At 37.8% G+C, this 25,730-nt stretch overlaps 6 protein-coding genes across 14 annotated transcripts; 2 read left to right on the top strand and 4 right to left on the bottom strand.

The window, feature by feature from the left end:
* Positions 1-3,672: 3,672 nt before the first annotated feature.
* On the bottom strand, positions 3,673-14,247 carry LOC104821983 (protein PHYLLO, chloroplastic). 6 transcript variants are annotated; one of them, XM_010553039.1, is made up of 28 exons: positions 13,979-14,245; positions 13,677-13,886; positions 13,375-13,592; positions 12,999-13,113; positions 12,688-12,804; positions 12,185-12,286; positions 11,792-11,851; positions 11,582-11,650; positions 11,046-11,150; positions 10,777-10,971; positions 10,554-10,652; positions 9,892-10,455; positions 9,308-9,532; positions 8,820-9,113; positions 8,407-8,474; positions 8,115-8,273; positions 7,641-7,766; positions 7,420-7,554; positions 7,220-7,337; positions 6,932-7,087; positions 6,459-6,698; positions 6,097-6,264; positions 5,814-5,957; positions 5,095-5,556; positions 4,680-4,973; positions 4,441-4,598; positions 4,255-4,362; positions 3,673-4,163 (listed from the first exon to the last, which is right to left on the bottom strand). In XM_010553039.1, the coding sequence occupies exons 1-28, from the start codon at positions 14,150-14,152 to the stop codon at positions 3,884-3,886; spliced, it is 5,163 nt and encodes a 1,720-aa protein (XP_010551341.1). In that variant the 5' UTR covers positions 14,153-14,245; the 3' UTR covers positions 3,673-3,883. The 6 variants fall into 6 exon arrangements, with proteins under 6 accessions (XP_010551341.1, XP_010551342.1, XP_010551343.1 ...); XM_010553040.1 differs by having other exon boundaries at positions 9,308-9,361; XM_010553041.1 differs by lacking the exons at positions 13,677-13,886; positions 13,979-14,245 and having other exon boundaries at positions 12,688-12,863; positions 12,999-13,134; positions 13,375-13,458.
* A 592-nt stretch (positions 14,248-14,839) lies between these two features.
* LOC109117029 lies at positions 14,840-20,880 on the top strand. 2 transcript variants are annotated; one of them, XR_002024528.1, is made up of 9 exons: positions 14,840-15,142; positions 17,910-18,138; positions 18,442-18,560; positions 18,803-18,873; positions 18,961-19,252; positions 19,435-19,594; positions 19,894-20,026; positions 20,121-20,279; positions 20,399-20,880. XR_002024528.1 is itself a non-coding variant. In XM_019203493.1 (2 exons), the coding sequence occupies exon 1, from the start codon at positions 14,954-14,956 to the stop codon at positions 15,104-15,106; it is 153 nt and encodes a 50-aa protein (XP_019059038.1). In that variant the 5' UTR covers positions 14,843-14,953; the 3' UTR covers positions 15,107-15,142; positions 15,392-15,587. The 2 variants fall into 2 exon arrangements, 1 of the variants encoding a protein (XP_019059038.1); XM_019203493.1 differs by lacking the exons at positions 17,910-18,138; positions 18,442-18,560; positions 18,803-18,873; ... (3 more) ...; positions 20,121-20,279; positions 20,399-20,880 and adding an exon at positions 15,392-15,587 and having other exon boundaries at positions 14,843-15,142.
* Positions 15,463-16,343, bottom strand: LOC104821982 (uncharacterized N-acetyltransferase ycf52). Its single transcript, XM_010553038.2, has one exon. It carries the CDS (start codon positions 16,174-16,176, stop codon positions 15,598-15,600), a length of 579 nt encoding a protein of 192 aa, XP_010551340.1. The 5' UTR covers positions 16,177-16,343; the 3' UTR covers positions 15,463-15,597.
* LOC104821981 lies at positions 16,497-17,332 on the bottom strand. The gene has a single exon (XM_010553037.2). It carries the CDS (start codon positions 17,272-17,274, stop codon positions 16,645-16,647), a length of 630 nt encoding a protein of 209 aa, XP_010551339.1. The 5' UTR covers positions 17,275-17,332; the 3' UTR covers positions 16,497-16,644.
* Positions 19,244-19,887, bottom strand: LOC104821979 (39 kDa FK506-binding nuclear protein). Its single transcript, XM_010553028.2, has one exon. The coding sequence runs from the start codon at positions 19,667-19,669 to the stop codon at positions 19,259-19,261; it is 411 nt and encodes a 136-aa protein (XP_010551330.2). The 5' UTR covers positions 19,670-19,887; the 3' UTR covers positions 19,244-19,258.
* LOC104821980 (LAG1 longevity assurance homolog 3) lies at positions 20,428-24,849 on the top strand. 3 transcript variants are annotated; one of them, XM_019203491.1, is made up of 8 exons: positions 20,428-20,520; positions 20,677-20,721; positions 22,987-23,204; positions 23,451-23,668; positions 23,839-23,994; positions 24,103-24,288; positions 24,381-24,565; positions 24,693-24,849. In XM_019203491.1, exons 3-8 carry the CDS (start codon positions 23,067-23,069, stop codon positions 24,725-24,727), a joined length of 918 nt encoding a protein of 305 aa, XP_019059036.1. In that variant the 5' UTR covers positions 20,428-20,520; positions 20,677-20,721; positions 22,987-23,066; the 3' UTR covers positions 24,728-24,849. The 3 variants fall into 3 exon arrangements, with proteins under 3 accessions (XP_019059036.1, XP_019059037.1, XP_019059035.1); XM_019203492.1 differs by lacking the exon at positions 20,677-20,721 and having other exon boundaries at positions 20,434-20,520; XM_019203490.1 differs by lacking the exon at positions 20,428-20,520 and having other exon boundaries at positions 20,643-20,721.
* The last annotated feature ends 881 nt before the right edge of the window (positions 24,850-25,730 follow it).

Raw genomic sequence — 25,730 nt, 5'->3', positions numbered from 1 at the left:
CTTTTTCTCCACCTTTTTCCAATATTTTAATTTATTTGATTTTAAATCGGTTATAACCGGTTTAATTAGGAGCGTTATTATTTGGTTTAATCATATTTCTTCTTCATTTCCTTATTGTGATACCTAATTTTCAATATGTGGAAAAAATATCCCATTTTTTATATATTTTTCCTTTTCATATAAACATTCATAATATAATTTAAAATAGTGATTATAATTTATATCTAATAATTCATTTACTCGATTCTGTAATATTATGATAAAAATAACGTTTGCTGCCAAAAAGGTAAAATTTTAAATCCATGTTCTGTTTTTTATGGTAACATTGTTTTTGTGAATAATCATAACAATTATTGGTCACGCGAGTTGCACTTTTTCATGTTCTATGTTTTGGATTTTGTACCGAATCATATGTTACTTTAATATATATATATATATATATATATATATGCGCGTTTAATTTTCATGCACGGTCCGTTTTTTAAAAAATATTTCGTCCTTTTTGACCTCTCTAATTGCTTTGTGTGAAGAATATTTTTTGCAGCTCACGTCTAGTTGTAACCCGTACGGCTAACAAATACTAAAATATGAATATCAACTATAACAATAAATTATTAATACAAAAACAATAAAATATATTGCCCCCTATTATTCGAATATTTTAACTAGATTTAAGTACATTATAGCCTATTAGTCAAATAATCTATATTCAAATTAATATATATTTTATATTATGCAAGTTGAAGCCTATAATTTAAATAATATATATTTTGCGTGTATATTAGTCAAATAATCTAGAGTGGTGTTCGTGGTTGTTGATGGCTTTAATTTACGTGCAACCTCTTCTTCTTTGTTGGAGGAGTATATATTTATAATGCGGTTTCATTAATCTTGTTTATGGGTTTTGTAATTACATTTTCCGAGTTTATAGGAAAATATAAATCCCATAAATGTGATTTTATTTTATTTAATGTAGATATAAACATATACGCATACCATTTATTTTATACACACATTGTTGAGTAATAATATCTAAAAATCATACCCTTTTTAAACACGAAATCATATATATATATATATATATAGTTGGAGAAAATATATTATGTTTGAGATCAAATCAATTTGGAAGACATACACGTGGTTTTGTCTTAGGTTCAAGAAATCAGACGACAGAACGCTAATCTCTTCCAATTAAATAGGAATTTAAGGCTTTTTTTTGTAATTAGTGCAGTGTAAAACGTATTTATTAGGGCAAAATTGTTAAATATAAATAAAATAAAAAAATATAATAAAGAAATAAAAGGAGAGTAGATGGGCGGTCCGGTGAGCACAAGCCCCAAAGTCATTATTAGTTGGCATTGGGAATTGCAATTTCAAACCTTAGAATAATGGAATCTCCAACCCACCACCTTTTATTTTTCTCTCTCTTTTTTTTTTTTAATCTTTATTTAACTTTTGTTATTTAATTCTCTGGCCTCTACATTTATAACAGAGGTGACCATCTTGATTATTAATCCAATAATGGAATTGAATAAAATATAATCATAATTAAACTAAATTTGATATAAAAATTAAACGGTTATATTTTTTCTAAATTCGAAAAAATTGAATCTGAATCAAACAATTAAAAAAAATAATCGAAAAACCCGATATATTTTTTTTGAATAAATGAGTTTTACAACAAAAAAATGAATTCGAAACGAACCTTACCAAAAAATAACCGAATTAAATTGAACCGAAATTTATATAAAAATCGAATGGTTATAATTTTTTGATAATCGAAATAACTAAATCTGAATATAACCGAACCGAACTTGTACCGAAACTCGAAATAGTCGCTCCTAATTTATATTACTGATTTATTTTTATTTTAATCCACCAAATATTAGGACGACTTCGAAATGATTTGCATTGACCGGGTGTGGGTGGGGTTCTGTAAATTTGCCTCAGCCCATCATAACCACATGTCTAAATAATAACACAATACAATTAAACAATTAATGATAATTATTATTTACTCGGATTTGTTTTATTATTAAATATTACCACAAATACAAAATGAAAATAGATTTATGATAAGGCATGATTTCTATTGAAAAATAATAACTAATATGTTGTCATCACAACATAATTCCAAATTGTGCAAAAAAAAAATATTCCCTAAATTTATCAAATGTTTTTATAGCATATTAAATCATTATTATAGCTGCAAATATTTTATTTATTTATTTTATTCATTTATACCATTCTTAAAATAAGAAGTTGGCAAATAGCGTCATGTCCACGTAGGGATGTCAAACGAGCCAGTTCGGACCAGATCGGATCACCTCGTTTCCGAATCAACTTATTTTTAGCCAAATTCGTTAAGTCCGCTTTTATTCGGACCAAAAAATTTCTGACTCATCCCAAGTCTCTTTAACTCGCGAACCGATATCGTATTTTTCTAAATACCTAAAAACTGATATCGTATTTTTCTAAATACCTAAAAAGCCCATATCAAATTATACAAAACCATATCCCAATAATACATCAATATAAAAAGAATATTTCAATACATCCAAATCATACTTATATTCACAATCACAATCCATGTACAAAAAATTATCTCTAAATATATCATATCACAATCCATCCATGTACAAAAAATCATCTTCAGATCCTAATCCATCCATTTACAATCAGATCTTAATCCATATACAAAAAACTATAGTCAGATCATAATTCATCCATATACAATCAGTTCCTAATCCATGTACAAAAAACCATCTTCAGATCATAATCCATGTACAAAAATATTATTTCCAAATCCACATACCATATCAACCAATATCAACACTTTCAAGTTTCAACGTAAAAAACCCTAATTTTTTTTAAGCCAGCTCGCGAGTCGATCGAACTAGCTCTTTGGGCTCGGCTCATGGCGAACTGATTCACTTGGCCCATTTTTTATTCGGATTCAGATAATCTTGGCTCGACTCAGTAAAAAAAGAGCCAACCTCGAACTGGCTCACGAACTCGGCTCGTTTTGATATCCCAATACCCACATGTCATAGTAATGCCCTTTATTAAGACACATCCTTTCAGAGATTTTATCTCATTCCACACACTTTTTTAATTTTTATACATAGTTTTGTCTTTTGATAAAGCATTTTCTTTGTAAAAAAAAACTTTTTTCTTTGGCACTAGTATGCATATAATATGGTCATCTCTCTCCCTTTTTTGCTACAACAAATATGGCTCTAATTCTAAGCAACCATATTACATCCTGTATTAATAGGTTTTATTTCTCTAAAGAAAATAGTTGCCTATCTGAAAATTTATTTGGGCTTTACTTGGGTCTACCCATACTGCTTATGTAGCCCATTAAGAGCCCATATATAGCATATATCTTTAAGCCCAAGGCCCGTTCTTAGTGAATGAAAATGATTGTACTTTGGACCCCCCCCCCTTTTATATACTAAGCTTTTCATATTTTCGTAGGTGGACCATATATGTAAAGAGCAATTAATGTGACACAAATTGGTATTAGCCGGTTGTTAAATGATTCCAAGAAATTTGTTGCTTACATAATATATCAAATCGTGTAATAATTCCAACATAAATGGTCTTTTATTGGATGCAGAAGAGTATCAAGACAATATTCAGAAGTGTGATATCCTTATCTAACACAAATTAATTCAACTTACATTCTTGATGGACCTGTGGAAAAACAACAATCTTTTGTAACCAAAGAAAAAAAAAAGAAAAACATGTCCAATGCTTATATGTTACCTGACCTTGTCAGGAAGACAAACCATACATATATGCCCTAATGGATCAAATCAAGAGGCAGATCTTAATACACATCCAAGTCTTTACCATAAAACAGCATCAAGTTATGTTCTCATTGGATACTAACAATAGCTTCTGACAAAGCTTCTGTTCCAGCAGAGTTTTTGTGTACTCTTGTGATGAATTTTCTTACAGCAGCCATAAGGAGAAGAGGGTTCTCCAGATGAACAGCATGGCCAGCACCCGGAATTTCAATAATCTTGACGATTTTATTAGCACGATGATTCATCTCATGATACATTCTCGAAGATATTTGCTTGAATTTGACATCTTTCTCTCCATATACTAGCAAGACATTTGCATTGCATTCCTTCAGCTCTTCCCACAATGAACTATCATTGAAGATCTTAGTCAACTAACTGTAAACAAGATCAGAAATGAGTCGGAAAGCGATGGACAGATTGCTGGTAGGGACGAACTTACGGTTGTCTCCCGCTGCTTAGATCAGACAAGACCTTTGCGAGGCTTACAACATCATCGTGTTCCAAGCGGCTTGCAACTATTTTTCTAAAATGTGGATGACTTCTCAAGCTATTCATTTGGAGAAGTCAATCTTATGAGTATCAGCGATTTAATAGTGCAAGACTCATAGTGAATTAAGAGAATTACCTCTTCCACAGGCCACCATTGTACCAGTTCTCCAGAAAGATTTCTAGTCCATGGGCAACAATCATGCCTGCTTTGGAATCATCTTTTGCTCTTCGAACTTTTCTGGCCACTGGATCCTTCAGCCCGGGGCTTCCTGACACCACGACAGCTCCTTCGACCTGTAAAAGGGTATTCAAATTATGTTATGTATATTAATAAAGTAAAAGATGATGTGGAGATCTTCACACAATGGGGAGTACCTTATCGGTAGACCTCGAAGCCATATACAGAGCTATCCGTGCTCCCATGGAATACCCTACTACAGTAAATTTCTCAGGAGTAATTTGCTCCATCACCTTACACAGCATCTCAGCAATCATCTCCATTGAGAAAGTTGGCTTCTCATTACCATGACTCTGTACCCATGAGCTCCCATGACCAGGAAGATCAAGTGAGATGCATCTCACACAGGCGGAGCCTGAGATACCCTTCATGATAGGGATCCATTCTTCACCAGTTCCGAGAAAACCGTGTAGAAACAGAACAACACTTCCCTGTAATATGTTACCGCAGATGAAGCAACAAGGGTACGAATAGACCAAGAACAATTAGGCTCTATGTATATTCAGTTGTGGGCATACATAATAAAAGAAACAAGAACAAGCTTAAACTTACATCTATATCCTGTTCAATGTCGTGGATTTTTATGAAATGAGAAAAACCATTTAAATCCACCCTCAGCTCATACCTCTGGACGTGTACCCCCTTACTGGTCTTAAGGATAACATCGTTGTTAATTCTAACATCCTTGAGGATTTTGCAAGCATCGGAAACAGATCCTTCCACAAACCCAGTGTATGGACTGCGAAAAATCCCTAGATTATCAATCATGACATCTTCTTTGAGCCACCGGTATGTTCCAAGTCCATGGGCCACCGGAAGGGCCATTCCATTATTCTGCTCTGCGGATATTTTGAGGTTCTGCTGCTCCAGATACGATGAAAATAAAATATATGCTGATAAACCAAGGCCACTTTCATATGCAGCACTAAGAATAGCTGTCTTTCCATGCTGCTGTGCCCACCGGGCAATTAGTGCTGCATTTTCAAACCCTCCCACAACACTTGGTTTAATAACCTGAGAAATATCAAGTATATGGTAAACCAAAGTCAAGGCTCTTGAAAACTGAAAGTAGAACTGAGATAGAAGATGCCCATGTATATACATCATAGAACTGATATATTACGATACTGATGAAAATGGAGACACACCATCCCCAATATCAATCAAAAGAGACAGGATCAGATAGTGACAGAAGACATAAACACTACTTAAAAACGATATTGGAATATCTCAGACACATATAAATGCTGGGAAAAATTAATGTGACTTACAACAGCAACTATTCCAGGGTGGACATACTTCGTAAGCCGACCTTGCTGAAATTTCTGAAAATCATCAAGAGTCTCATCAAGTGCCACTGGTAAGCCACTTTCTTCACAGTATCTTATAAGATCATCTTCATTGTGGACAGGTTCCTGAGATATTCAAAATGCTTTTCAGTAATGTTATATATAGAAAAGAGTATAAGTTTTCATTTCGACAAAGACATAAGTTATTTTAGGAATGCAACTTCAGAGGTCCGATCGAAATGCAATATCTCTGGGTGCATCACACCTCAATATATTTTAGATTACAGCTTTTCACCGATAAACCAAATTTTATAGCCTCTTCAAAAGTCCAACGACGATTTGCATCTGCACGGAGTTCAATTTGATTGCCTACTGCTCTCCTTATTTCTTGTAGAACTACAGCATCCTCAACAGGGTCCACTCGGCGAGCAACCTGTTATTGAGACAGGTATATCACTCGGTCATTCAGTAATCAATAACCTTAAAAGCCAAAGTTCCACAAATATGACTATCTTTGTCCAATCAAAAATGGAAAAAGAAGTGACAATATTATAGAAAATATCCAACTATCTTACTCCAGATGATTTAGTGTAATCTTGATGACAAGATTAAACAAGATGGGCTTACTTTAAGCTTAATTGCAGTGAACCCTTCTTCAACAAGTTTACTAGCAATGTAGGCAACCTCTGATGGAGTACCTTCAGAATCAAGAAGGGCACATATTCGGACAGAATGTGGCCCAGCAGATCCATTTTCTTCTTTCTGAGAATGAGGTGTGCCCAAAAACTTAGAACCACGACTCAGAACTAGCACATTTAGAAGAGCCATTTCCAGACCACATCTGACACTTGGCAAAATTGATGATGCCTGAAAAATGGAAGAGTCAGCAAATGGGCAAATGGATCTGAAATAATTCACAGGAAATTGTTTTCGCCCTAAGGAGTTATCTTTTTTCTAGTGGAAGCGTTTAAACAAATAATGTAAAAAGTAGAGCCATAACTTTCATTGAAGAATCTATTGATTTACTGCCTAATTTCTCCTGATAAATTGGCGGGAATGTATTAATATTCTTCTAACAGAGTTACTGCTCGAGAACTTACAGTGATTCCAAGTTCACTCCAAATCCAAGAAGAAATTGATCCATTCAATAAAGGAAGCATGTGACTAATTTTAGCTCCTTTCATCACATGAAGAACTAACTGTAGTTGCGCCTCTATATCCATTAAGTTCTCTCCATGAATGTCCAAAGGTGCAACCTGTTCAAGAAATGAAATAGAGGAACATGATTTCTCAACCTCAATATGAGCCCTGCACCCAAAGATTGATTCATGAAAATGTATGTACATGCAACACCTAGATTTGATAGATTAATTAGACCAAACAACTACCTCTCCATAGCCAATGCTTCCATCTTCCAAAGTCAAAGAAAGTACATAACCTTCTCTGTAAAACTTCAAGGATTCCCCATTAACAGAACACATGGTAGGTCTGTCGCAAAGCTCAATTCTGCAAATAGAGCTGTTTGAGGAAAGGGAAAAATCAGAGAAAAAGGCAGGAATTGGAAACCACCTCGGAACAAACACCTTACCTATACTGTGAATACTGTACTCCGCAGACTCGGGATATAAGCAGTACATTGTCAAGGACAGGAGGAAGAAGAGAACTGGCTAAGATTGTACCCAAATAATTATCTGCAGCTTGATGAGCGAACCTCCCCAAGGTACTGTGAATGAACATTTCATGTCATGAAAGCACAAGAAAAAAAAAAAGAGAGGTAAAAAGGGAAAAGAAACAAGAAATCCTAGTGACCTGTGAACAGTTGCATTAGCATCAATAGAGCTTTCAACCTCTATAACACAATCCATATCTCCCTCGTTCAATAGAAATAGTGCATCCTCAAGTTCACCTTTTGTCCCGACATGATGATACTTCAGACTGCATAGTTAGTAATTTCACAAAGTTTTTCAAGGTTTGCCATGCAGGTAGACTCTTAACATCTAACCAAAATTATCAATCACCAAAAAAGCTCAAGCATAAACTAGGAGATACTCCATACCAAGAAAACTTTGATGATTATCCACGCTATGATGATACACTGCTAATGCATATCTGTATCTTTTTCATGACTACTCGTGGAAAAGTTACTTGAAAAACTAAATCCTTCATACAAAATATATTTCATTTTCTTGTTTCCACGACCTACTTTTTTCACAGAACAGAATCAAAACACATAATTAATTTTACTAACGCGGGAAAGAAAAATAAATGTATGAATGTTTTTACCCATGTGCCATACACAACTTTTCAATTGAAATGTCATGGGATGTATAGAAATACTGTTTCAACACACTAGGCTCCGTTCTCTCTGCGATAGGGAGAAGTCTGAAAATTCCACCACCATGGTTGTTTATCACAAGAATCGTAACCGGCTTCCTTACAATCCTAACAAAGTAAAGATTGTGCATATTTAAACATCAGAAAATTAAACAACACATAGACAAATAGACCATGGCAGAGACTTTATGCTAAAATAAATAGAAAATACAAGTTCAAGTTAGAAAACAAAGCTCGTCACCTCTGCCTCAAAATTGCCAATCCATTTGTATCATGAAGGAAAGAAATGTCCCCAACCATACAGACCACCTGAAATATGTTTGTCTGACTGATAAGAATAAAATCATTTATAACATCGAAACCATATGTAACAACCACCATATTATGCCCTTGAAACGACTCATAAATTACAAATTCCATAGTATTTTCACAAAAATAACAGGAAAATACAGAAAACAAATCCAAGATCACAATAATTCTGTTGAATGCGACCTAAAATGGAGAAACAAGCAAGGAAACTTCCACCAATTAAGCTGAAATTCATTTGAATCGTTCTAATGCTACCCACAGGCCACAACTCGCAAGTCATGCGATATGTAGCTCTACGGATTGAGAAAGGAAGCATAAGCAGATAAAAAATAGGTATAAACTTACTCTCTTCTTGCATCCTACAGCAAAGCCAGTGGCCGAGCTGAGCAAGCCATCAATGCCACTTGCTCCCCTATTTGCAGATACCCGTATCCAATGACATGGTAGCTGCATTGTATCTATGACATAAGAAATATCATTTGCCGAACTACATCCATACATATCCACATCCCTTATTGGCATACTATTGCCAATAAAAAGAGCAGATTCAGATGTTAATGTTTTGGAAAGCATATGAGCAACATAAGGTTCAGTGAGGAAGCATTCAGTAGATATTTGAAATGCCATTTCCCGCGCAATCTGCACAAAAGAAATGAAACATTATGAAGCTGTTGGGATTTCCTCTACAGTTGAAGTTTGAAAATAACTTTTCCACACAATCTACAGGAAAGCAAATGGTCTCAGCACATCAAGAGCAATCATATCTGGTCTTTCAAGGAATTCTCTTATATTCCGTGCTATCAAACAGGACAAAAGATGTCTGTAGAACGTACCACATCATCCAATGCTCGTAGATGGTCATGCAACTCGCATCTCCCCCACAAAAACTGAGAATTAAGCAGACAATCAGCAAACTGAACAATGGTGCTTTGGACCCTGTGAGTTACCATATGTGATGGATCATGTCGACATGGATGCTTTTCGACCAAAATGTATGCAAATGGAAAGCATTTCTCTAGCATCTGAGAAATTCTTTTACTTGTTATCCGACTTCCAACCTATTCACAAGTTAAGATAACGATTGAAACAATAGGAAATAAAGTAAATATCTCACTATATGTTTAAATGGCACAACTGAAATCTTGGTTCAGTAATTTTAGAAAGAAACTTTCCGTATAACTAAAGATTGAGAATTGAACATCAGGTGCAACACAATGATCTAGTCATACTCTATGTTTTCAGTTCTTTTTATTAATTAATGTGTCTTGGTGGCATACCAGGGTCCGAGAAATGTCAACTACAACAGAAGTACCCCAGATAGTAGCCTAGCTTCTCCAAATATCTAGGTCAATGCTTTGTTTTAGATGCATTAAGGAGAACTAAAGAAACAAATACCAAAGAGGCGTATGAACTTTACCTGGATAACAACATCAAGCTTGACCATATCCCTAACAGAATCGGAAAGTAGAGCGTGATCAAGATGATCAACAAAAACAATGTTCTGCTCCTCAAGAAAAGAAGGGAGAAGCTTGCGCAATCGTAGGCCAGACAGAATGTCAGCAACCACAGGCCATGAAAGATGTTTAGCAAGCAGAAGAGCAGCCCAAATTTCATCCTCTGTATGGATTGCACCAAGAAGAAGAAGACCCTTCTTAGCCCCCTTGATTACGTCTAAAACCTCAGTCATTTGGCCTGATGATTCCATGTTATTTGAAGAACTTTGTACTTGAAAATATTTTGTGAATGGTTCGGCATTAGACATCCACATCTCTAACCCATTCAAGCAGTGGGATGACCACTTTCTTGTGCTACCATCAAGCGGTTCTCTGAAAGGACAATTGAGATGCACTGGTCCACAAGGCGAGCACATCGCCCAATGTAGAACAGAGTCAAGTGTAGTGAGCACCATCCGGATCGGAATCAGATCGGTTGGAGGAGGAAGATCAAAGAAGAATCTCACAAATGAACCGAAGTGGTTTACCTATACCAGGGGAAAAAAGAAATGAATTCATAAGAGAGGAACCAAAACAAGGACTATACCAACAAATCCAAAAAGGACACAACCAGGGAATAGCTTACCTGATTTATTGCTTGATTCGCTCCAACATTCTGAAGTTCAGGAGGACGATCTGCGGTAAGTAGCAGAAGTGGTAAACAATCCTCACTGGCTTCAACAACCTGGAATTAGTCTCATATCAAAACACTTACACGCAGTACACATTTGTACAGTGTTGCAAACAAACAGCAACTGAAACATAAAACTATTTATCGATTCACAAGTAAAAATTACTGTCAAACTCACCGCAGGAAGAAGATTCGAGACAGCCGTTCCAGAAGATGTTATAACCACTGCAGGTTTGAGAGACCCTCTAGCATATCCAGTAGCATGAAACGCAAGTGATCGCTCATCAAAGCATGCAATACACATTGTTAGGGGATGACTGGCAGCGGCAATTGCAAGAGGGGAAGACCTTGATCCAGGAGCCACACAGAAATACTGTGACAGTATATTAGTCACAAAGGTCAACCAAATCAGAAGTGTACATCAGATGTTAGACCACTTCAGCTCACCGTCAAACCAAGACGAGTACACTCTTCGATTATAGCTGATGCCCAGACAGTATTAATGTTAGCCTCATCCTTCAGGGAGCAACTGACTTCACTCGCATGATTCAACTGATAGCCAAAAAGAAGAAAAAGGAAAGACACTTGATAACTCATACCAACAAATGTCAAGGAAAAAGACCTCAGGACTAGGCAAACACATGCATCCTTTAATTATTTTTTTTTTCCTTTGCTTTTGGAAAATTGAATGATCAGGACCCATCAACGAACTGAACATTACTTTCCTAGCATTTTCAAGACAATTCACTATGGAACAATGGCAATACTCTAAAGCTTTACTACAAGTCCTTTCTTCCACCTCAGATGCAACGCCACTATAAAATTTCTCTTACAATATGCACGCTTAATAATTTGATTCTGAAGTTTTATATAAATTTAAGAATACAATAAACAATCATCCCAAATCAAACAAGAGAGTAACTGCAGACCAAACTGTCCAAGACAAACTAGCACATGTAGCCATAGGGTATATTTCTACATACCATGTTATTAGAGAAAACAACACCTGGTGAAAGCTTGCAATAGAATTGACATGAGGATGGGGCACTTTTCTGCAAAATAGAAAATTAATAAAAGCTGGCAAATCAAATCCTATTTGAGTACAAATAAAAGCAGCTACAAGGAAAGAGATTCAAGCAGCATATGAAATTTTGAAATATCAGGGACGAAAATTACCAGGGTAAAGAGGATACCAGTTCCCTGGAGTCAGCCCAAAAATCACGCCCAGAAAATGTGAAAAAATGCATTTGGTCCTGCCAAAAAAATAATAATGAATGACATGGCAAGGGAAATGAAAATAATATACCTAGTCCAAATCAAATTGAAAATTGTAAGTCAACTCTGGTGGATCAGCCTATTAATCTATGTTATTAGAGAAATTCCATCATTTCACCTGAGAGTTGCCTAGTAGATACAAACATGCCACATTCTACTATCTTCTCATCTTTCTATATTACAATAATGTTTAAGTGACATTCTGGATTGATAGAGAGAAATTCCATACAGAATGTGATTTGTTATCAAATCAGATTATCCCCATATCTTATTCAATAATTTAAAACATAAAGAAGCAGTAGAGCTTATACCATTTCGGTTGTTTGCAATTCCTTTGCACCAAGCTTTGCGAGTGAACCCCTTAAATGTTTGAACCAATGATTCTCTAAATTTGGGCAAAAATGACAAGAAACCTGCAAGAAAATTAAACAAAAATGACTACAAAACACACCATGCAAAACAAGAAAACGAAACAAGCATGGTTCGCTAAAATTGGAGGTGGCTATATATTTGAAGAGGGTCCTACCATAAACTGAAATTTGTTTACAATGCATACCCACCAAAACTTGTACTCCAAGTCTCCTATACATTTTAAACAGGTGTTGTTCCTATCATCTCTAAATCCTTTCAAAAAATACGAACAACTGAAAGATCAAGAAGCCAAACACAGCTTAGCACACTGTTGCAACTTTTGTATAGTTTTTGATGATTTAAGATGGTGTCTTGGCCCTTGGGCATGAAGAATCTACATAGAATGCATTAGGATATAGCTTGATGCTGCCACAGCACAATAAGAGACTGAAATGTCGCACACCTGAAAAAGTGATGCTTCACATGAACTGACTGCTTGCTCAAATGTGTAAAAGAGAGAATCATTCCATGCCAGTGTAAATGCTAAAATTGAGACACCCCCGTCCTCATTTAACTCAATCTGCCAAAACTTCATTATTCAAAATATGTACAATGTAATAACGCCTGTTTCAATCATAGCTTCGATTGACCATAGATCACAAAAAAAACAAAAAAGGCAAAATCCATATTAGTACCAGAGAGCCATCACATAAATCAGGACAAGAGAGACATTGGCAGTTCCATCAAGGCATAGAGAAAAGGAATCTAAATCACCTCAGGAATGAAAAAGTAATAACACTCATCCTTGCTCTTTTCTGTAGAGTCAGTATCGATATCAATATCTGGAAAACCATAGGCCGTCACGAGAATTGAATCATCTGAGAGGAATCTGCAGAAATTGTCAGCTTAACTGCATGAAGCGAAATGCAATACTTTACAACATGCGGGGCATTATCGTTTCTTAATTGTTAGATACATGCAGAAGCACTTCCATCATATCATACAGAGATTGCCCAAGTTCAGGATGTGCATCAACAAAGCAAATCGTACATTCACTCACCCCAACTAAGTGTTGTATCCTTTCGTTTACTAATTTGCATTCTGGGCAGATAAGAAGCGGATAGACAAGCTAAGCACAACAAAGGCCTACCTTTTTATCATGCTCTGTTTCCCGGGCTCCTGACAAGACGGATGCCTGAAAGAGATGGCGGTCCCGATACCGAAAACCCCGCGAGGTTCCTTAAAATATATGGATTTAGGAGAAGGGTCGTCTGTTTCTTTGGAGAGGAAGAACACGGGATATACCCCAGAAGATGATGGTTGACGGCAAAACCATTGCAAAGCTTTTGCACTTGGCGGCACAGCCACCTACACTCTCAGAATCACAGTACATTTGATAAAAGATAGAGCGAACCCAAAACTAAAGGAAGAGGAAGACGCGAGGATCAAAACCTGAAACCGCATGACGCCATTACAGGACCTCGGAGGATTCCGTTTCAGTTCGTCCACAACTTCTTTGATACTCTCAAGTCCACCCTCAAGCGTTAAGGCCGGTGGCAACGTACGAGTCACGCAAACTTCTACCATTAAATTCTCATCCTCAACCGCTTTCAACTCCTCCGTATCCATTATCGGCCCATCGAATTTCACCCCTCTAGCGACCTAGACAAACAAAACCCAGAACACGGAACCAAGTTTGCACAAACCCAGAGAACAAAAAAACTGAACGATTTTAAAACAAAAACGGAACTGACCTCGAAGTTTCTTCCGAACCCATAACGAGAAACCCGAAGAAATCCAGTTGAAGTGCCGGAGAACGAGAACGGTTGCTTTCTTCGTCTGATTGAGATACTGGAATTGCATTTCGGGGCTAGAAACGGTAGAATCGTGGGATTCGCAAACAAGGAAGAAGAGCAAGAAGATGGCATTTCCTGAACAGGGAGGTTCGAATTCGATCGAAATGGGTGGTGACTGGTGAGGGGTTTTGGAAGCTGAGGTTTTGGGTTTGGATAAGGAGAGAGAACCAAAACCAGGGACAGGAGCGTTTTTTGAACGTTACTTACCGTTGACCGTTGACTTATTGGGCAGGTGCTCTCTCAATCTTCGACCCATTTAATTGTGGGCCACATGATGAGCCCAAATTAATGGCCCACAATGATTTATCATCCCTTGTAATTTTCAAATTAATACCTTATGATCGTTGGCTATATGAAATATATTTGAATATACGAAATACAAATATCAAATATATTCGAAATTATATATATAGAATGTGTGTATTACACGCCTCTAGTAACGTGGTTGCATGGATTTATGCGAAGAAAGAGTATGCTATGAATCTCCACTAAAGAAACTTAATTAGTCGTTAATGATATGGTTTTGTTTTATTATACTACTTAATTAAAAACAATAAAACCTATTATTTTTAAGAAATAATGAAATGTTTTATTCATTAATTTCTTATGAATATGGCAATTGACCTTGTAAAGTTCAAACCTTTACGTAGAAATAAATAATCATGCAGTTCATTATCATCCAGATTTAAATTGTTAACGAATCACTAATCGAATTATAAAAATTAATGAATATAAATCAGACGCATGCATTTCATTTTTACATCTCAGTTCCTATCATCAACGTGGCGAAGGAGCTTCACCATTCTCGAGGAATGGTTGCTATTTGTCACCGGAGAGAGAGAGAGAGAATTGGAAACATCGAGGAAGAAGAAGATGGTGTTGTTAATGGCGATGGGATTGCAGACGGCGATGGATCTGATCGTCGCCGGCGTTTCTCTGATGATCGGATTAGGGTTCTTTGCTCTCGTCGCATCCATCCTCTGCTCCGCCGCCTTCCTCCACCACGCCAGAGCCGCCGCTTCCTGATCTCCCTCCGCCGCAACACCCTCGCCGGAGAAACAGGTCCGCCGTCTGATTTCCACCCCCTTTCCTCTCTAACGCAATACCGAATTCTACGGATCGGGAGCTATTTTCAGACACAAAACGGAAACTCTATACCGATTCCGATCGAAATTCGCCATCTTTAACCTAAAATCGTACCAAAACTCTATGCATTGGGAGCTGGAAACTGCCTTCAATTGCAAAAAGATGGAAACTTTCGATCAATTCGATTGAAAATTCCGTAACTTTACCACAAATTTTTCGTTGCAGAACCCAGTTCGAGATCTTGTCTGCATTTTTTCAGCGCGGGAATTAGAGAATGATGATCAGCGAGGAGACAATAGTTAGAGAAAAACTGTAATTTCGTAACAAATGGATCCAAATGTAAGCTAAATAACACTGGAAAATGTATGGTCTACGGTCGAAATCGGAAATTTGAAAAAGAATTTCCAGTAAAGTTTGAATCTTTTTCCATTCTATTTACTCTTCTTCTGTTTGCGTGAATAAACCATTCCTCGGATCCCATCCGGGTCGGCCACGAACCCTAGCGGGCGGTAGAACCCCAGAACCCGAGGCTCCGAGTACAAAGCGATGTTGCAGATCCCTCGCGCCTGCAGATCCTCGACCAGCCTCTCCATCACCGCCTTCCCGAGCCCGATCCCCTGGAACGACGGGTCCACCACCACGTCCCACACCACCGCGTTGAACACTCCGTCGCCGGTGGCTCGAGCGAACGCCACCGGCCTTCGCGTCTTCTCGTACTCCACCCACAGGATCGCGTCCGTGTGCTCCAGCGCCACCGCGATCTTCGCCGGGTCCCGCCGCGGGAACCCGACGGCGACGAACACCGAGTTCAGCTGGTCCAGGTTCAGCCCCTCGGCGCTGCGGCGGAGGAGGAAGCCCTTGGACTCGAGATCAGCGTCGGTGATCGAGTAGCTAGGCGACCGGCGTTTCCCGGTTGACAACGGTACCGCCACCGATTGGGAGGGTTGTACTGCGGCGGCGATCAGCCGGAGAGAAGCCGGCGGCGAGGAGATTTTGCCGGCAAAAAGCATGGTAGTCTCTGCTTCTCCTAGTACGTCTGAATTCTTGTCGTCGTCGTGATAAAACACAGAGGGAATATATTATTTTCTCTTCTTTTATGTCAAAGTTCTGAGATTTTGAGATAAGGCAAGGTCTTTGTGTGGCTGTGGATAATGGAAAAGCTCTAGCTTTTCTTTTATTTTTCCCGAGAAAACAACAGAATCATAATAATCCGTACGAAAGAGCTGGTGGTTGTCAGTGACAGTTGATGAATAACTCACACTGTGGGGTTTAGTTCGAGAGAGGTAGGTTTTTTGGCGGGAGATGAAGGGTCTTGAAATAAACTCCTTGAAACGTTAAAGGTCAACACTTTGAGTTCATTGGATCTTAGTTTCTGAGGAATCCTTTGCTTATTCTGTTGAGATTTATTACACTTTTCTTTTGTGTTATGCTTTGCTTTATTGCCATAAACCACATACAGGTCGAGAGCTACATTAGCTTTAGTTGGATTCAGGTGCCTTAACCATAGCAGCTTCCTTGACATTGTTCTCCTTTTGTTCTAAGGTCTCTGGCTTGTGATGGGTAGGCGATGAGTGTTCTGCTTCTTTGAAGTTTCCAGCCCTTTTGCTCACCAGAGACTTGTACAGACCCTTGTCCAAGTGTATATGTAACCCTCTACACGAACCAGAAGTGCAAGCCACCGGTTTGCAGTACATGGTCTCCCTGTAGCTTGCCCCACCCCCGACCCCAGGGAGCCCTCCGCTACAATAACTATCGTGATTGCCTGACCACCCGCAACCACTGGCATAACCTCGCAACTTGGTATGGTCATCATCATTTCCATTACCACCAAAGAAGGTGCCTTCATCACCACCTTCCAAATAGGCTCTGTCCTTGTGACCACTCAAATGGTTTCCATGGACACCAAAACCGAAATGTGCATCACCAGAGCCCAAATGGACTCTGGTACTACCCCCGCCTCCAATGCAGATGCCTGGAAGGCAAAATTCGCCACCATAACCAAAATGATTCCCACTAAACCATTTCTCATTTATGTTTAGAGAACCAACTGCTAAGCTCAGTAATTGTGTTAGAGAGAAGGAGACACATATCAACTTTAGTACTGCCATTTCCTCTTTCCGTCTTCTGTTTCCTTGGTGGTTTTAGGCTTGAGGAGAATCGTTTAGCTTATATAGAGATCAATATGGTGTCATGCTTTTGTTCTTTGGCAGTAAAAGGAGCAATAAATCTGGAAATAGATGAGTAACGTATTGAATTTTCTTTAAAATCTGTTCTGTAAGGATGTCATGATACATTTATTAGAGAGGAAATTAAGGGTATTGTTAGTTGGGTTTGCTTCAAGTTCCTCTCTTTTCTATTCAGACAATTTAAATCAATATGACTTGTTACACCATCTACTTTCGAGGTCCTTAGTTCGACGATTCTGAATCTTCGACTACAAATTGGATCCTAGTGTTTTCTGTATAGATTGTCCGGGCTGAAGTTCTTCTACGACAGGTCAGTTTCGACAATGTGTGTGGTTGAAACATCTGACGTATTTTCGAGCATACTTGGATTTGATATTTGAACCACTTGAAGCTATTTTGGGAGAAAACCTATTGCCATGTGCTGGATTTCACCATTGTTTTGAGATTACTCAATCTCCCTAGGTTGATTGAGAGTTCTTTTGATGTTTCTTGAAAACCTAGTGTAACGAATATGGTTCATCGGTGTTGATGATAGACTTCTATAAACCACGTTCCAGGTATTATGGAACCCACCACATGCTCCTGCTGGACAAGACAATGGTGTGATGTACTGTACAGGCCCAGGTCACTCCAACCGCGATATCAGCCAAGGATGTTGCCAATATGGTAGAACCTGTCTAGTGGGCTAGTTGCTTAGCCAGCGCAGTTGGAACCCACCCAAAATGTCAGGACTATCAATTCTTTCGTCTCTTTGAAAAGAGAGGCCTAAGCTGAATGGTACCAATGGTGAGTATATCGGCTTTTGCGTTCTGCCATTGTCTTTCTCGATCGCATTTCTGATGTCTAGATGATTTGAAAAAACCCGGCTGAGTTTCGTGGTCAAATCTTATAACATAAAGAAGCTTGGAGTGAAAAAATTTGTTGAGTCAAGAGAAATTTGTGATTCCTGGCAGCGTCCAACCAGTTTGTGAAAGATATTACATTTGGTGCAGAAGCATCTGAAACTTTGATTTTTTTTTTGTTCCGTGTATGGGTTGGCCAATATGAAAAGGCTTTGATGATTAGGCTTTGTTTTCTTTTGTTTGGCAGGATGCCTCTGTAATCTTTCTCTGAGGTCACAGTCCAAGTGAGAATGGAAATGTGCGCAGGTTACATTGTTGATAGAAGTGATGGGCCATTCAGCTTCGGCTGTCACCGTCTCCTCAGAGGTAAAATTTGCTAGACCAGGTCCAATGTTCTTTCATTCTGCGTTCACTGAGTGACCACATTCTCCTTTATGACACTCTTTTGCATGCATTTTGGTGGGTCATGGAATAAAGATTGGACGACCCATCTTTCATTTTCATCTACCTGTTCATTTGCTCCTACGTGCATCGATAGATTGGAGATTACAATGCTGAAAGCGACTTGAGAATATCATTATGTGACTGTGAGTGCTGCCCTCTTGCAGCGAGATGCCAGCTCAACTCCTCCTTGTTCTTTTCTCTCTTCTCATTTCATGTACTAACTGCCCGCCCATTGGTTAGAATTATCTGCTTTCAAGATTGACGATTTCAGTTATACTTTTCAAATCCTATGATAGCATATGTACGAACTGATTGGTCAAAGATTGATGTTGTTGTTGTTTTTCTGCTGCAATGTCAGCAACAAGAACAGATTCAAAGAGGCAGAGAATTGCAGGAACAGGTATTGGAGTATATCCGCACAACAAACCGGTATTACACAGTAAGATCCGAAGAAAGAAGACATATATGGATAAGTTGCAGGAACAGCATCTGCATATACACCAAAAATATTTTCTTCGCAAGCCTCCAGTGTGGCGTCTGGACTAAAAGAGGCAGGGGATTTTTCAAGAACAGTGGCTTTTGTCATTGGATTAAGATAAGACCAAAACCTGGCGGTACCTTCAAGTGGTCTTGCTCATCTTGTTTCTGGTTTGAACATGGCTAGCTGCAGTGGTTCTTGTCCTAGCGTTGAGCAGTGACTTCTTCTTTTCATCTGCAGATGATTTCTTCTTCGCCTTCTCGGTCAGTTGATGATGTTGATGTATGATCACTTGTTGTTTGGAACTGTTCTCTGCAGCTGCATGCTTTGTGTTGTCCCTTTGAAGCTGGTTGCTTGGCCCTGAAGAGGCATCAGAAGCCATCGAGTCGTCGTCATCATCATCATCATCGTCATCATCTCTCTCGTGGAAATCATCAACAACACCAGAATGCTCATTTCCATTGAAGGCATCATCGAGGTACATGGTCCATCCAGATTCGCCACTGCTGTTCTCCTCATCTACCATTTCCGAAAACTCCATCTCTCCTCCCATGCACAAAGCACAAAAGGCAAAAAGGTCTAAACTTTAGCCTAAACACACACAGCTCTCTCTCTCTCTCTCTCTCTCTGTGTGTGTGGTTCAGTCCACAACTCCACCTTGCCCTGTGATATATAGCCAGCCTCGGTGGGTTTTGTCTCTTCCTTGGCTTTGCTCTTTCGTGAATCAATAAATACACTTTTGGTTTGTTTTTTCTTTGGTTGTTGTTTGATGAGCAGAAGGAAAGCCGGAGCCTATGGGATCATGGGCATATAAGGCTCTCACCACATGGCAGCCCCAAGGCTCCATTGTTTTCACTCAATTCAAGCACTACAAGACAAAGTCCATTTTCCACATAGATATGCAAGCAAGGTGAGTGCCTTCTTCATCACAAAGTACAACTTATATGCATACACACACATGTCACACATATATGTGTATATATATATATTGATATTGTTCCCAGGAAAATGGTTTGGTTTGTTTGAACCCCAAGACCGGAGTCTACAGATATCACCAAGCACCGATCCCCACCAAAACCAGAGATGATCCCTTTAAGCCCCTCTCTCTCTCTCTCTCTCTCTCTCTCTCTCTCTCTCTCTCTCTCTCTCTCATAAAGACTGATGTAAGCTCATTGATTACCTTGATCCTCCTTTTCTTTTTGACTTTTTCATATTTGAAAAATATAACCATATGATCTAATCTTTATCTCTCTCTCTCTCTCTCTCTGTATGGATACAGCAGTGGCTTCTCATAAATATGAAGAAGAGCAGCAGCTTTTGAGGTGGCGAAAGCACAGGCCTCATCTCAACCAAACAGGAAGGGGGATATATATGAGTGAGAGAAGCGGGTTTTTTCTTAATTAGGTTAGGAGCACTTCCTCTTCCTCGTTCCTTTATTACTCTTCACCACCTCCACTCCTGTCATCCTCATCAAAAAAAGCGGCAGCCTTTTCAACCCAACTGGATCTTTTATTGTCGTTTACTTCCTCCCCTCTAAGCAAACAATTCCCTTGGTTACAGCTAAGCAAATCAAGCGTTAGGGCAGATCCAACATTTACAAAAAGGGTAATTTTTTTTTTTACTTTTGACCCTTAATGTGGTAAGTCCATTTAGTTCTTGGCCTTTTATGATTTATATGAATCTCATTCATAGTACAAACACAATAATAACGATAATAATGCACACCGCCGGTGTGGGTCTCAGCGAATTGATGTTTTAGGATTATTTGAATTTCGCATATCGTTAATGGTTTTAATAAGACGTTTTGTGTTCATTCGATTCTCTTGCGGGTCCCACGTTTACACACACACACACATTATGTTTGATATAGTGTACCATCTTTCACAAGTTCGTATTAGTTTACGTGCATGTTGGATATATATATATATATATGTGTGTGTGTATGTGTCATGTGTGTGTATATATATATGTGTGTGCGTGTGTGTGTATTTCTTAGAAGACATTAGGGTAGGCGCTTGTGGAAGAGAGAATCTGTGTTGGTTCTTAATTCGTATAATTTAACTAACCTATAGGCTCATCAATTGGCCTAATTGAAATGTGTTGAATATTTTCTCGGTTTAATCTTTTTTTTTTGGTCATCGCATAAGTCTAAAAATGAAATAATTGAATTGATTTTCTTGGGATATGACCTTTATTTTATTTTATTTTTTGGTTGGGTTCCCTTAGAAATTCCTAACAATGCTGATTGGGTTGTTTTATTTTATTTTATTTAATTTTTGGTGCTCATTCTCTCCAAGCACATGCATCCCTCTTAAAAAAAAATTGTTATTTAATTTCCGTTAGATGAGAGAATATATATATGCATATATGATTAGACAGTCATCCACTTTTTTTTGGCCAAAGCAGATAACAAATTATTATATTATATATGTAAAATATAAATATCTTTATTTTCGTCATTAGTCTGGATTTCGACCTTATGATATCCGATTACAAAAAAAAAATATAAATCATTTATATATACATATATATATATACACGCATGTATTTATATCATCTTAAGTATTTGGGAATTGGGATATGATTTACCATTCATGCAATTAAGTGATTGTGATGCATTTCTAGAATGCAAATGATGTAAGCTATAATAATAATAATAATAATAATAATAATAATAATAATAATAATAATGTCCTTCCAAGTGTGGTGTAGTGGTAAAAGAGTTCATAATTCCGTTATCCAAAAAAATAGTTTAGCTTGAGTTGTGTGATAAGAATCTGTTATTTTTTTTTGTAAATATCATCGTATTTTAATTTTTAACATGAAAATTTCATAAATTATGTGTAATTATTTGTTATCCAATATGTAGAACGGAAATCAATAGGGTGGAGCAAGTTGGCAAAATGGTCCCAATTTAAATACTCGGGGACTTGAAAAATATTTAGGTCTATAGCTCAGTTATTTCTTAAAGTATTTATCATTAACAAATTTTCATTTTTATTTCAATTATTTTTATATCTATAAAAAGTTATATCCTTGAAATCTGATTCAATTGCTAATATCTCTATATATACTATTGGAATAATTGAGATTCAATATTTTTTCTCTGAATTCAAATAACCATCTCTCAAAAGATTTTTATATACAATTTTATTTTAAATTAATATTTTATCTAATCAACCGTTGTCATTATAAGTGTCTGAATCAAGGTTAGTTTAGAAAATTATGAAGGCGATATTATTATTATTATTAAAAGCTGTGTGTTTAAAATTTTGAATACAAAAGATGTGGGCATGTCGGCTGACAGACATTTGTCCTAATAATAATAATAATAAAAATAATAATTTTGCGTCTTAATAACCACAGCGACATTCTTTGATTACGCTTTTGTACTCTGTATCACAGCTGGACGGACTTTGTGCACCGAAATTCCGTTATCGAACTCAGCCATATAAAATTATAAAATAATATCTAAATAAATATTGTAGAACATAATCATAAACCAAAATATTGTTTTTATTATTTCTTTTCCTTTGCACGAATCTGTTATATAACTTTTACTATTCAGTCTTTTTGGATTTAGGTTTAAAAATATTTTGTTACAAAGAATTATAAAGAGTAAAGGAAAATTGCAAGAGCTCGGAAGCTTCCGGACGAAGTGGAAGCTTACATGTGTCTCGTGTCTTCGTCTTCGTCAACATTTTCTCTCCGTTTTCAGTCGTCATACTCGATCTTTTCATTAGCACTAACGAAAAATGATTTCTTTTTTATAAAAAAATGATTTCTTTCTTCGTGAAAAAATCAGCCAAAAGAAGATCCAGAGAAATGATCCACAGACTTCCTCTGTTTTTGTTTGACTTGAAAACGCAGAGCAAGAGACCGAGGGAGGTATCAAGAATCAGCGCCGAAGAATCTGTTCTGTTTTCCGACAGTTTTCGTAATATTCCGACATGGGTTTGTCGGATTTGGTGAAACCCTCGGATTGGGATCAGGAATCTTATCCAGATTCCACCGATTTCCGGGTCCTCCCTTTCCTCGCCGTCTTCTTCTTTCTCCTCCGATTTATCCTCGACAGATTCTTTTTCGAGGTAACCAGCTAAGACCCTGAATCTTAAATCCACTCAGTTTCATAATCTTCTGCAGAATTCACGTCTGTTTAAGCTCTGTTCCTGTCTGTCAGGAAGTGGTACAAAGCTTGAAACTTGAAACTCTGTTTCCCGTTTCTTGGGAAACAAGCAACGCCTCTTTCCCCGATGATTTTCACATGTTTTATGCAGAATTAGTCTCTGTTTTGTTCAAACAAATGGATATGAGGGATACGTATTGTGGTGCAGAGACTGGCCGCTCGTCTGATAACTCGACAAGCTCACCATAAACTCGACCAGAGACGTAAGAAAATCGTGAAATTCAAAGAGTCGGCTTGGAAATTTCTGTACACTTTCTCTGCGGAGATTTTGGCTCTTTACGTCACTTGCACAGAGCCGTGGTTCACAGACACAAGGCACTTCTGGTTAGGACCGGAGGACCAAGTCTGGCCTGACCTCAAACTGAAGTAAGACAGAACATATGTTCTATCTTGAAAACCACTGTAGTCAATGCTACAGAACTTGTTTGCTCAATAGATTTTGAGTTTGAAAACGATGTTTCCCCGAGTTAGATCGAACCCGGGATACGATTATTCGTTCCGTGAGTTTACGGATCATTTGATTCGACATCTGACAGGTTGAAACTGAAGGTCATGTATACATTTGCCGGTGGATTCTATGTGTATTCTTTCTTTGCTCTGTTCTTATGGGAAACAAGGCGTTCTGATTTCAAAGTCATGTTGGCTCATCACATCACGACTCTTCTTCTCCTTGTCTTGTCATACACTTTCAGGTATACTTCCACACAAATATGTATATATACATATATAAGCAGTTATCTTGTTGATCAAACATAGAGCTAAGTTCACTTGTTGATCGATCTGTATTACCCTTTATCCAGATTTGCACGTATAGGTTCAGTAATAATGGCCATTCACGACGTAAGCGATGTGTTTCTCGAGACAGCGAAGATGTCTAAATACAGCGGGGCGGAAGCCATAGCGAGCTTCTGTTTCATTATCTTCGCATTGTCGTGGACCGGTCTTCGCCTCGTCTACTTCCCTTCCTGGGTCCTATGGAGCACAAGGTTCAATCTTTTACCTCGTTCTTCAATACCCTAAACTCTAAACCCTAAATATCGAAATGTTGTTTTTTGTCGATCTATGTGCATGCATGCAGCTATGAAGTTATCTCAATATTGGATGGTAAGAAGGAGAAGAAGGAACTGCAGATATATTATTACGTATTCAACACACTGCTCTATTGCTTGTTGGTTCTTCATATATATTGGTGGGTTTTGATCTGCCGTATGGTATTCAGACAAATCCGTGGCAATGGCAGACTCACCGATGATGTTCGTTCTGGTAATGAATATGTTGTCTTCTTCCTCTTGCTAGTTTTGCATATCATCTTCTTATATACGTATATATATATATATATATGTGCATATACATACGTTTTTTTAACGTATCTTCAACTTGAGTCTTACAGATTCTGAAGGTGAAGATCATGAACATGAAGACTGATATAATATTGTGGAATAAAGGGTATGTACTTATGTACGTACGTTCGTATGTATGTATACTACAAAAAAAAAGGCTAAATTCCTTCGGATTTTTCCAACGGACAGATCCCTTGGAAAAATTCCAACGGATTTCCAACGCACTTTTCCAATGGATATCCGTTATATTTTTCCAACGGATAGCCGTTGTAAATACCGTTGTAACATTCCGACGATGAGTCCAATGACATTTCCAACGGATATCCGTGGCAAACGCCGTTGGAACTCCGTTAGAAAGTTTCTAACGGATATTCTAACGTTCCGTGGAAAAATTGCCACGGATTATCCGTTGGAAAGATACCACGGAATTATCCGTTGGAAATCCGTTGAAAATTTTTAACGGATGACTGCGTTGGAATTCTATTTAGAAAATGTCACAGATTTCCAACGGAATCGATTTTCCAGCGACGTTTTTCCAACGGAAAAATCCGTTGGAAATCCGTTGGAAATGTCGATTTCTAACGGATTTTCGGTCTTTTCCAACGGATTCGCTGGTTGGAATTTGAGGTTTTTTTTTTGTAGTGGTATGCTCAATGTTCTTGATGCTTTTAGGCTCTCTTGTTACATCTTTCAATGTAACTATATATATATATATATATATATATATACTAATTGTGCACGAACAGGACCGGCCAGTATATATCACACCGGTTCTTGTAATGTTAGCTTTGATAATTGACCTATGCCAAACCATGAAAGAACCGGTTTGGTGTGAAACCGGTTTGTTATGAAATGAGTGAAAACGAAGAATCCTTACGGCTGACTAGGGGTGGACACGGGTCGCGTATCTCCATTTGTTAGGAAATCCGGTTTCGGTCTCATCACCACGGGTTTTACAAAAACTTAATCTCATTTTTGGCTTCATGAGATTCGAGTACCCTTAAATCGGGTTCAATAAGATTCTCAGTCTCGTATTCGGGATACCCGGACTCATACAAATAAAATTCAAAACTTTTTATAACTTATAA

Source organism: Tarenaya hassleriana, unplaced genomic scaffold (assembly GCF_000463585.1).
Source record: "Tarenaya hassleriana unplaced genomic scaffold, ASM46358v1 Cleome35, whole genome shotgun sequence".
Lineage (NCBI taxonomy): Eukaryota > Viridiplantae > Streptophyta > Magnoliopsida > Brassicales > Cleomaceae > Tarenaya > Tarenaya hassleriana.
Note: the sequence above shows the minus strand (reverse complement) of the source record. Positions and strands in the feature narration are given on the sequence as shown.